Source organism: Anthonomus grandis, chromosome 5 (genome assembly GCF_022605725.1).
Source record: "Anthonomus grandis grandis chromosome 5, icAntGran1.3, whole genome shotgun sequence".
NCBI lineage: Eukaryota > Metazoa > Arthropoda > Insecta > Coleoptera > Curculionidae > Anthonomus > Anthonomus grandis.
The window spans coordinates 25,123,747-25,134,773 of record NC_065550.1 but is presented as its reverse complement, the minus strand read 5'-3'; the positions used below and the strand labels follow the sequence as shown (position 1 = coordinate 25,134,773).

Below are 11,027 nucleotides of genomic sequence, written 5' to 3'. Positions count from 1 at the left end.
AGAACTAAAAAGTACTCCAAATACTTGATAAAACACGAAAAGTATTTCAAGACAATAAATTACATCAAATTTAAAAAAAAAAATTATTTGCAATTCGTGAATTAACAAAAAAATACCCAGAACAAAATTAAAAATCTGCTTAAGAGCCTGAAACAAGAATTTCTTTTACGACTATCAAAAATTACTTCATATGCCTGAAAAATATAAAAAATTGTTGAAAACCTGAAAATGTTGAAAAGTTTCATCCAACAGTCTGGAACACACAAGAAATTGTTTAAATCTATGAAAGATGTAAAAGCTACTTTAAAATACCTGAAAGATAAGAATGTCTTTCACAGCTTATCCCATTAAATATACAATTATGGATAACAACTTTTAGTTTATACAAAAAAAAGTTTTAGATCAAAGCATAAGATGACTGTGACCTTAAAACTGTTTTTCAAGATCATTTCAAATTATATTTTTAAAACCATCTAAACCTTGGCACTTTTATCGAAAACATTACATTATCTCTAATAATGATTAAGTCATTACCTTATCATTTTTTTTATTTTTATCAAAAATGTTCGTGATTATTTAGATAAAATTGCAAATAATTTGACTGTTAGATTTTGATATCATTCGCAGTAAAACAGTCAAACCGATAATACGACTATGTCCGACAAAGCTGAAAGGGTGAAATCCGTTTTAGAGCAAGTGGCTAACACTTTAAAAATTCAAAATTACGAAATTATAACCGACAATGAGTCGAAACGGGGCGAGGGATTCCTGAGCGAGTGTTTTACTGGGAAAGTTCAAGATAAAGATGCCGATAAAGTCATCGAAGTGTACATAAAAACACCTCCAATATACCATATGCCGTATGAAGCTGCTGTTTATAGAAATGAGTGCGAGTTTTACAGCAATATATTTCCAGAATTTGATCAGTTTCAGAAGGAGAAAGAAGTTAAAGAGCCTATAGATCATTTCGCCCGTTGTTTTTGTACTAACTATGAAAAAGGTGAAGAATATATCGCTTTAGAAAATTTGACCGTTCAAAATTTTATTTTAACTGACAAGGCAAAGCCCTTAGATGAGCAACACCTTAGGGCGGTTTGTGAGATTTATGGTAAATGGCATGCTTTGACTTTTTCCTACAAAGACCAGAACAAGGAGAAATACGAAGAACTTATTAAACCAATAAAAAATATTTATACTTACTTTGCAAACGATTCATTTTTCAAATGGTTAAAAACTTTACTGGAAGTAGCTTATAATAAAATTAAGCGTACGGATGAATCTCGTGCTGAAAAAATTCAAAAAGTTATGGATAATTTACCTGAATATTGGAATAACGCAATTGAGTATACTGGAAGATATTCGTGTTTCATACATGGCGATTGCTGGTCTAATAATTTTATGTTTAAATATGATGTAAGTATGAATTTTATGATATCATCTAAAAATCTGATAAATTTAACTATTCATCACGAACATCTTTGTTAAGTGGAGAAAGGTCTTTTTTCTTCCAAGCTATTAAAGTATATAATATATTAAAATATATAATAATGTTCATATCAGTCCATGCATTTACATTTTAAATTCTAAAAAAAGTAATTTTTATTCCATACTTTTAGACATATTATGTTTTTAACCCAATATATATTCTATTATTTTTTTTTACAGTAAGAAAGAATCCCATCATCGAAATACGGAATTTTCTAAAAATAGATGAAAAATATAATTTTTCTAATTTAGGATTTTATTCCATTTTTACGAGTGTTAAACACACAAAAAAATATTGTAAATAATTTTCTTTCCTAATGTTTTATACAAGAGAAATAGGAATTCCCATAAGAGAATAGGAAAATTTTTAAAAATTCATTAATATCCACTTTTTGACTTTTTCTCTACTTATTAACATTATTATATATAATCACTGACTGTAAGTCTAAATTAAGGTAATAAAGTGCTAGAAAATAAAAAAAATTAATTAAATTAAAAAAAAATTAAAACGTTCATAACGTTGGCTCAAAAATATTTTTTTTGCAAAAATATTTAAAAAATGCAAATCTTAAGCTTAATTCGCGTATTGAGAAAATAAAATGTTGTTATTTTTCTAACTCATAAAAAAAAGTCATGGTCCAAAATCTCAAATTTTGAAAAATTAGGTACAGGTAAAATAGGTAAGTATTCTGAAAATTCGATATGACATTAAATTTATATGGCATATTTTTCTGCAAATTTAATTAAATTTCTTAAAAACTCTAAATATTGTCGTTTTTTTAGGGAATTAAATTTACTTTTTTATTTTTTCAGCTTTTGTGTGAAAAAAATTGTCTTTTCATAATCTAAAAAAATTCAAGAAGGGTTCTTAACAACAGCTTTTAATAACATAATAAAAATTATATTAAAAAAAAAACAAAATAATTAAAATTAAAAAAAATAATTGTTTTAAAATAACAAGCCCAAAATTTCACATATACAGGGTGATTTTCAACCTATGCGCATAAACTTGGGAAATGAAAGCTGATGAGTAATAATGAAAAAAAAATGTAGTAAAATATTTTTAGTTTTGGAGATTTTTTAAATAAAAAACGTGTATTTTTTAACGTGTTTAATTTAAACTAATTTAAAGCAACTGTTCGAAGTTGTTTCCATTATTTTCGATACAGACTTGAGCTCGTCGAATCCATGAAGACGTGCACGGGCCAAACCAGGCTGTAGGCGAATTCCGTCTCTGGCAGCGTTTATGCGATGTCGTAGCTCTTGCTCAGTATCAACTTCGTTTACATACACCATTGTTTTCATATGACCCCACAAATAAAAGTCTAATGGATTAAGGTCAGGCGAGCGAGGGGGCCACCCAACTGGACCATCACGGCCTATCCATCGTCCGGGAAACATACGATCTAAATGTTGTCGCACTCGTCGTAAAAAATGTGGTGAAGCACCATTATGAAGAAACCACATGTTCTGCCTAACGTTGAGATTCACATTTTCAAGGAGCACTGGTAAATTGTTGCACAAAAATTCTAAATACCGAGCACCAGTCAAACGATTTTCCAGAATAAAAGGTCCGATGAGCATCCCGTTCAGAATTGCAGCCCATACATTTACAGAAAACGTTGTTGAAAGTATGTTCTCTGTGTAATATGCGGATTTTCCAAAGCCCAGTAATGAGTGTTATGAAAGTTGAAAATTTCATTGCGCGTAAAATTTGCCTCATCCGTAACCAAAATGTTCATGGTAAAGTTTGGGCTTAACTGCTGGTGATGTTGACTGGCTGACCACTCACAAAAGTGTACTCGAAGCGGCAAATCTCTGGGAAGTAGGGCTTGTACCCTCTGCACATGAAACGGGTACAGCAACTCGTGCCTTAAAATTTGCTAACTTGTAGATTGCGATATTTCTAATCGCCCTGCAATTGTCCTAGTGCTAATTCCAGGTTGTTCTTCGATAACTTCTAAAATATCCTCCTCCAGATTTAGAATGTGCCTAGGTCTAATAGCTCCTCCATCTTGTCAAGGCCGCGGCCGCAAATTGCCAGTTTCTCTACCCCGCTGAATAACACGTAATAAAGCCCCACGTCTCGGGTGGTATCTTCGGGGAAATCTTTGGTTATACAGATCAGCTGCTGCCACTGCATTCTGATGCGTTTCTCCGTAAACCAAAACCATATCGACAAGTTCTTCGTTTGTAAAAATGTGCGCCATTACATTTGACGCTTTTATTTTGTTCGTGTGAAAATAACGATCGAAAACGATCACAGCCACCAACAAGCTAAGTACTGCTAAAGATTGCAAACAACAAATTCCAAACATTATGACTTGTTTACTATCAGTTATTAATAAACAAAATAAGTTCGTCTGAGACATGTTCTGTTAACATTTGTTTAACTTTATTTCGGAAACCAAAAATATTTTACCACATTTTTTTTCTCATTATTACTCATTATTGATCTTCATCTACCATTTCCCAAGTTTATGCGCATAGGTTGAAAATCACCCTGTATTTAGAAAATATTTCTAAATTATTATAGGTTTTTTAATTTTCTACCACTGAATAAGAACGGGATAATTTTTTAATAGGTGATTTAAAAAAAAATTGATTATAAAGAAATCATAATTTTTTGTCATTTACTCTTTCCTTGCTGTTTAATGGAAAATTGGGAATGATCATTGTGTCTTCATAAATCGCACAAAAAATTTGCTGTTATTAATTTCATTCGTATGTAAATCATATTATCTACTTTGTTTTTATAAAATAATATTCGAAAACATTCTTAAATGTCTATAGCACCGACTCTTGTCATTGACATGCCTCTTATTTATGTAAAAAAAAAATTTTGCCTTTTTTGACTTTAATTTTTGGTTACCGAATTTATAAAAAGTGGAAACTAGTAAACCTTTTAAAAGAGTATTTCTTTGTACTTTTTTTTAGCTGTTTAGTGGGAAATTGAGACTTTTCATCCTCTTTTTATATATCCTTCAAATCGATTAATTTTGGTTACATTTTCAGTACATGCGTTCTCATGAAAATTATCTACTTTCTTAATATAAAATGAATTTTGATTATCTAAAAAACTTTTTAAGTGCCTCTTCTCAATCAAATGGCTAAGGTTTATTATTGCTTTTTTTACTTTAAAATTTAAAAAAATTCAATCTATTTTATCTGACTGATAAACATGTTTCTTCTTTATTTAGGTAATCAAAAAAAAAATAAATAAATAAATTTCACATATATTTAAAAAAAAAATCAACTCAGTATGACAAAAAATTTTGTCATCAAAATAATTCGTTCAATTGCTTTTGCATAAAAAGTAAATTTGATTTTTCTATGACTAATTCGCCTTATTTTTTTAATAACTAACTTATTATATTATAAAATAGAAAAAAATATATATAAAGTCGATTCTGGTGATTTTTTTTTATTTGTACAAAATATGTTTAAAGCAATTTCTTTCATGGAAATCTTATTTATTTATTATTTTTTCTTAGAAATTGTAAATACAAAAAATCACGCTATAATGTTACTTAAATCTAAAAAAATGAATTTTACTTAAGATCGTGTACTTGATAACATTATAAGAGACTCCTAATTAATTGTTTATAAAAAATATATGGAGCAATTACTTATGGCGTTACAGATAACTTAAAAAAAGATATATTAAATTTGATTGCACTTATAAAGATATTAAAAAAGATAAGAGGGTTATTTTTTGTTTTTAAATTGTTTGTGAGTAACAACATTTTACAACATATGATTAGGTTTTTTTTTTGAAATTTTGATCCACTCAATCCTCATATATAGGAGGCATAAGTGGTCAAAGAGAACTAAAAAAAAAATGGAAAACTGGAAAACAGAAATTAAACATGATTTTAAAAAAAATTGAAATTTATCACTTGTGAAATATTTGAGATCTAAATGGAATTATCAAAATTAAAATATAAGAGATTTCAAAATTTCGATTTAAATTTTTCTGCGAGTCTTTTAATGTTTTTGATTTTTTTTTACATCTTTTTGATTGAAATAATAGAAAAGTGAAACTTCCAAATTTTGCAACTTTTGAAATTAGATTTAGAATACCTTCTTCTCATAGAGGTCTCATAAAAAGTATCTAAAATAATTATTGTTAGCGTTACCGAAATCTTAATATTTTGGTAATTTTTATGACAATTTTATTGATTTACATTTTAAATGATAGCTGTGGAGTTTCTTTAACAGAAATATTCCCATAAAATTCCTTGTATATATAGGAATATTGTTTTAAAAATTATGATTAGATTTTCTGTTAATTAAATTCAAATCTTGATAGTGTCAAGGATTTGCAAAAATATAAATATATGGAAAACTTAGGTAATGATTTTATTGATGTTTCTTTAATACAAAATCTGCTTAGTTTTTTTATCAAAAATGTCATAACAAGTAACCTTGTAAGTTTTCAATTGACTGGAAAAGATACTATCAAAGTATTTACAAAAATTTTATTGTTTTTTAAACTTTATTTTAGTGATTTAAGCTTCATATGAAAGCTGATGAGTTTTTTTATAGAAAAGGTTATTACAAGTTTCCCTGTAAATACAACCGACTTCGAGTTTTTGTGTATTATTTCAATTGATAAAAATATAAGCCAATGACTGTACTACATCAATGTAATTATATTGAAACCTCTACCAAATAAGATTATTAAGATCTTCGAGTTGTCGGGTATTTTTTTAATGTATTAAACTGACTGAAACAATCACCTTATAAAAAACTAATTAAACTCAAAATTCTTCACCAAAAGAATTATTAAAAAATTGTAAATACAACCATTTTCAAGTCATGTAGTAGTTTTTCAATTAACTCAAAAATTTTGATGGTGTCAAAGGCGTTGCATAAATCTAAATGAATTGAATACTCATATAACGATTTTATTAATTTTTCTTTAATTCGAAATCTGCTTAGTTTCTTCATTAAAAAGATCATTACAGGTTTCCTAGTAAATACAATCGCTTGAAATGTTCTTAGGTAACCTTTCAATGGACTGCGAAAAATTTGATACTATCGAAGGACTTTCAAAAATATACTAAATATTTTAAATACTCATGTAACAATTTTATTGATTTTAGTTTTATATAAACGATAATTTAGTTCTTCATCAAAAAGTTCATTACATGTTTCTTTCTAAATAAAGCCGTTTTGTTGTTTTTGAAGAGTTTTTCAATAGATTGAAAAAATCACTATGCCCTCAAAGGCTTTACAAACAAAATATTTTTAAGACTTTTTTAATGCTCCTGTTAACTTATACAGGGTGTTTCAGAACTATGGGATCAAACTTCTAGGGGTTGTTCAGTGCAACAGTAGAATCCATTTGAGTATAGGAACCCATGTCCGGAAATGTGTCACTACGCCACTACGGCCCTAAGACGCGTTTAAATTTAGAAAAAATATTAATTACCTAAATAGGATCTGATGCATTTATTTTTACCTTTTGTATATGATACCATCACAACAATTGTTCAAAATTTGTTCCTCCTACCTCACTACACCGATTTAAACGCCGTACATGATTTCGGCGGACTACACTAAAAATTTGATCCTCGTTTTGAATGATTTCAAATGCTACTGTTATTAGTCCAATTAAGTCTAGCTCTGATTCTACTGGAGTTTCGTAGACTAAAGACTTTACATGTCCCCACAAGAAAAAATCGAGCGACGTTAAATCGGGTGACCTAGGAGGCCAAGAAACTGCTCCACCTCTGGCAATCCAATGGTGCCCAAACTGCTGAGCCAAATACTCGCGTACTTGTACAGCAAAGTGAGCCAGCGCTCCATCATGCTGAAACCACATTTGCTGTCTAACGTTTAGTGGAACATTTCCAAGGAGTTCTGGGAGAACTTCCTCCAAGAAACGCAGATAAATAGGTCCTGTTAACCGTTCCGGTAGAAGGTATGGCCCAATTTAATAATCATCAACAATGCCTGGTTTCGATGGAACGATTCTGATGTTTTCTTGGAAAAATTGCATAAGGATTTTCTTCGTCCCAAACAAGGCTATTCCTACTATTAAAAATACCGTCTCTGGTGAAAAAGGCTTTATCGGTCCACAAAACATATGGTAAAAAATTTGGTTGTGCAATGATCTGATCCAGAAGCCATCGACAAAATTAAACTCTAGGATGATAATCGGCTGCAGTCATACCTTGAACTTTCTGGAAGTGGTAAGGATGGAGTTGTTGCTCATGTAGTACCCGCCAGACAGAAGCGTTACTCGTATTCATATTCTTAGCGACGTCGCGTGTGTTATTTGATGGTTCATCGGCAACTCGCTGAAGCACCTCTTCTTCAAATTCGACCGTTCTTACGGTTCGAGCAACACCAGTATCATGCATCTTGGTCTTAAACATGCCTGCCTCAGCCAGCCGCCGATGAACCGCAATAAACTTTTTGTATCCAGGATGCTGTCGTTCGGGATAACGTTCATGATACAACCGCGATGCTGCTCGTTCATTGCAGTTTGTTGCTCCGTATGCCAAATGTATATCCGCCAATTATGATTGGTAAAGTTTTCCATTAGCAATAAATGTTTAAAAATTGTAAGCTATAAAATGTTTAAACATGACATTGAGAATTGACATTGATAAGCGTTGATTTTAAACAATTGTTGTTATGGTATCATGTACAAAAGGTAAAAATAAATGCAGCAGATCCTATTTAGGTAATTAATGTTTTTTTATAAATTTTGGGCCGTAGTGGCGTAGTGACGCATTTTCGGACATGGGTTCCTATATTTCTATTCTTCAAAAGTTGACGACGATCATGGTCAAATGACAAAACGTCGCTTAAATAATTTTACGTTACTATCCAACAAGGCAAAACCTTGTAAATATGTCATTAGTTTTGGCCTACAGTTTTAAAAACGTCGAATAAAAATGTTCTTTTGAAAGTTTTAAAATATTTAGAAAAAAGTTTTTTTTTTATTTTGACAGAAATCAACTTTTGGATATTTTTTAAAATTAAGTTCGTCTCTAAATTTCCCATTATGATTCCTAGGAAATTTCTAGATGGTTTTCTTAAACACTTTTGATCAAAGACGTTTAGAAATTGAAGGCGGAAGAAAACTTTAATTATAAGTTTTCGCTAGAGCATTTATTAACGTTAATAAAACTTATCTTTTTTAGAAGGATAACAATATTGAAGAATCAAAAATACTCGATTTTCAACTAATACGAGACTCTACACCGGTCCACGACCTCTCTTACTTCTTCTACTCAGGTGCATCTAAGAAAGACTTAGATAAACTTGATGAGTATCTGGATCTCTACTACGACACTTTCTCTAAATTCTCTAGGGAACTTGGAAGCGATCCTGAAAAACTACTACCATACGAAGCTTTATTAGCCGATTGGAACACCGCTTCTCTTCTTGGGTTATTAATGTCTATAATCTTATGGCAAATTAAATTAGTACCAAGAGAAGTTATCCAGAAAATAGGAAAAAACGGGAAAAGTGGGCCGAAAGACGGTAATACGGAGATTGGAGGTGCATTAGGAGAGATTAAAAATTTAGATATTTATGCCGAAAATATTTGTGACGTACTAAATCATGCTATTGATAGGAATATTATTTAAATTGTGTTAAAAAGTATATTTTTTCAATTTTTTGTATTTTTGAGGATTATAAATAAAATTCTACATACTTTCGCAGTTCCATAGACATTTATTTTCAAATTTAATATCAAAAACTTAAAAAACAAAACGAGAGATAATAATATAATGTTTCAACAAGAAAGAGATTATTCTTAACGCAAAAGCTATTTATACGCAATAGTTGGCACAACAGTTGGCAGTAAATATAAATTAAAACTATAATAAACTAGAAAACTAAAAATAAACATAAATGCTTGGTCCCGAAAAAGTAACTAAATCCAAATTAACAATAATGTTTTTTTTTAATATTCTATGGGCTATTCACAACTATAACATTTATATACTAATGATTATATAAAGTTAAAATTATTGTTACACATCAGGTTTACAACGATATAATAATTATATAAGCATTGTCAACAACTATCATTTTTTTTGTAAGTTTTTCAAAATATTTGTTACAAAATATTTCCCTTTAAAAGGGACCTGTCCCCAAGGGAATGAACATTTAAAGGAAATTCCAGGATCTTTTACCCTGATTTCCGATTTGTTTCACAACAACCAACATTTAAAACTCCACCTATAAGCTAAATAATAAATATAAAAGCATACAATTATTTACATGCAATAAAACAACTTAATTTTAAACTAAGAGAATGTTTGTCACCGCTATAAAATAATGATTTAAAATAGTCTTTAATTAGTTACGTGTATAATTAAATTTATAAATAAATAATAAATATTAGTACGATTATATATGAATAATAAATTGTTAATATTAAGCATTTATATTATATATAGTGCTAGAAGCGTATAAGTATATTTTATTGTTGTTGTTGATACAAGCAGCAAGCATTCGTCATACATATATTTTTTTTCTTTAGAAATAGTATGCAAATAATAAATATTTTACCTAATAAATAGGTGGATAATATGTGTTAATTTACAAATAATGTAAAATATGTATAATATTAAATAAAACAATAAAAAAATGCAGGGTAAATAAATGCCTTTTTGATCAATTTTGTGTCTTCTTTTCTTTTATTTTTTAATTTTTTTTTAACGATTCAAGTAAAATTTTTTAAAACTACTTTTTTTTCTTTCTGTTTTTTTTTCTTAAAATAGAGAAGAATTAAATAGTCTTTATTAAATAATCGAAAATGTATATTATTTATACTCAAAATACTGAAATAAATAATTTTTAACCATAAAAAATTAAAAAAAAATCAATGCTTAGAATTACCATTTCTATATTATAAACATATGTTAAAAAACTGAATTTTTAACCAAAATATAGAAAAATCTTGCAATATCCAAAAATACCAAAAAAAAATGATTTTGTATGCAAAATTCGGCAAATGTTCAAAATCACATCATTAATCCAAAATAGAGAAGAATCATGAGATGTCCAAAAATACCCAAAAATTAGATTTTATAAAAAAATAAGGCATAATTTGATAATGTGCAAAACTACGCAACAAATAATTAAAAAAAAAAAAAAATCAATTGAAGAATATATATTAGTAATAATAAAAAATATGTCATGCCGAAAAATGATTAAAAATTGATTTTGCTTGCCAAAATAAAGGATAACTTAATAGCGAACCTTAATAAATTCTTTAAAAAAATTAGTTAAATATATTAAATATCTATGATTTATACTTAGTTAATTTTATTCAAAAATTTAATTATGTAACATCACAGCAACGACATTTTGCCAAATTAAACTCAATAATATGTTTTTATGTAGGAGCAAGCCTCATAATCTTTTTTAAAAGTTTTTACAATGCCTATTTTTGAGTTTAGATTTTTTAAGAGGTCTTACTTTTAACAATATTAAAGTGTATAACCAGATTTCTGACTAATTTAAAATTCTCAATATTGATAAATAAATATAAAAACTACATACCGGTG

At 28.6% G+C, this 11,027-nt stretch overlaps 1 protein-coding gene across 2 annotated transcripts; it reads left to right on the top strand.

The window, feature by feature from the left end:
- Nucleotides 1-611: 611 nt before the first annotated feature.
- LOC126736524 (uncharacterized) lies at nucleotides 612-9,170 on the top strand. 2 transcript variants are annotated; one of them, XM_050440913.1, is made up of 2 exons: nucleotides 612-1,413; nucleotides 8,649-9,170. In XM_050440913.1, exons 1-2 carry the CDS (start codon nucleotides 655-657, stop codon nucleotides 9,093-9,095), a joined length of 1,206 nt encoding a protein of 401 aa, XP_050296870.1. In that variant the 5' UTR covers nucleotides 612-654; the 3' UTR covers nucleotides 9,096-9,170. The 2 variants fall into 2 exon arrangements, with proteins under 2 accessions (XP_050296870.1, XP_050296869.1); XM_050440912.1 differs by having other exon boundaries at nucleotides 8,646-9,170.
- Nucleotides 9,171-11,027: the final 1,857 nt, after the last annotated feature.

Coding starts and splice junctions, on each gene's coding strand:
- LOC126736524 (XM_050440912.1), top strand. CDS start 655: ATGTCCGACAAAGCTGAAAGGGTGAAATCCGTTTTAGAGCAAGTGGCT. Junction 1,414..8,645: donor ATTTTATGTTTAAATATGAT/GTAAGTATGAAT, acceptor TATCTTTTTTAG/AAGGATAACAATATTGAAGA.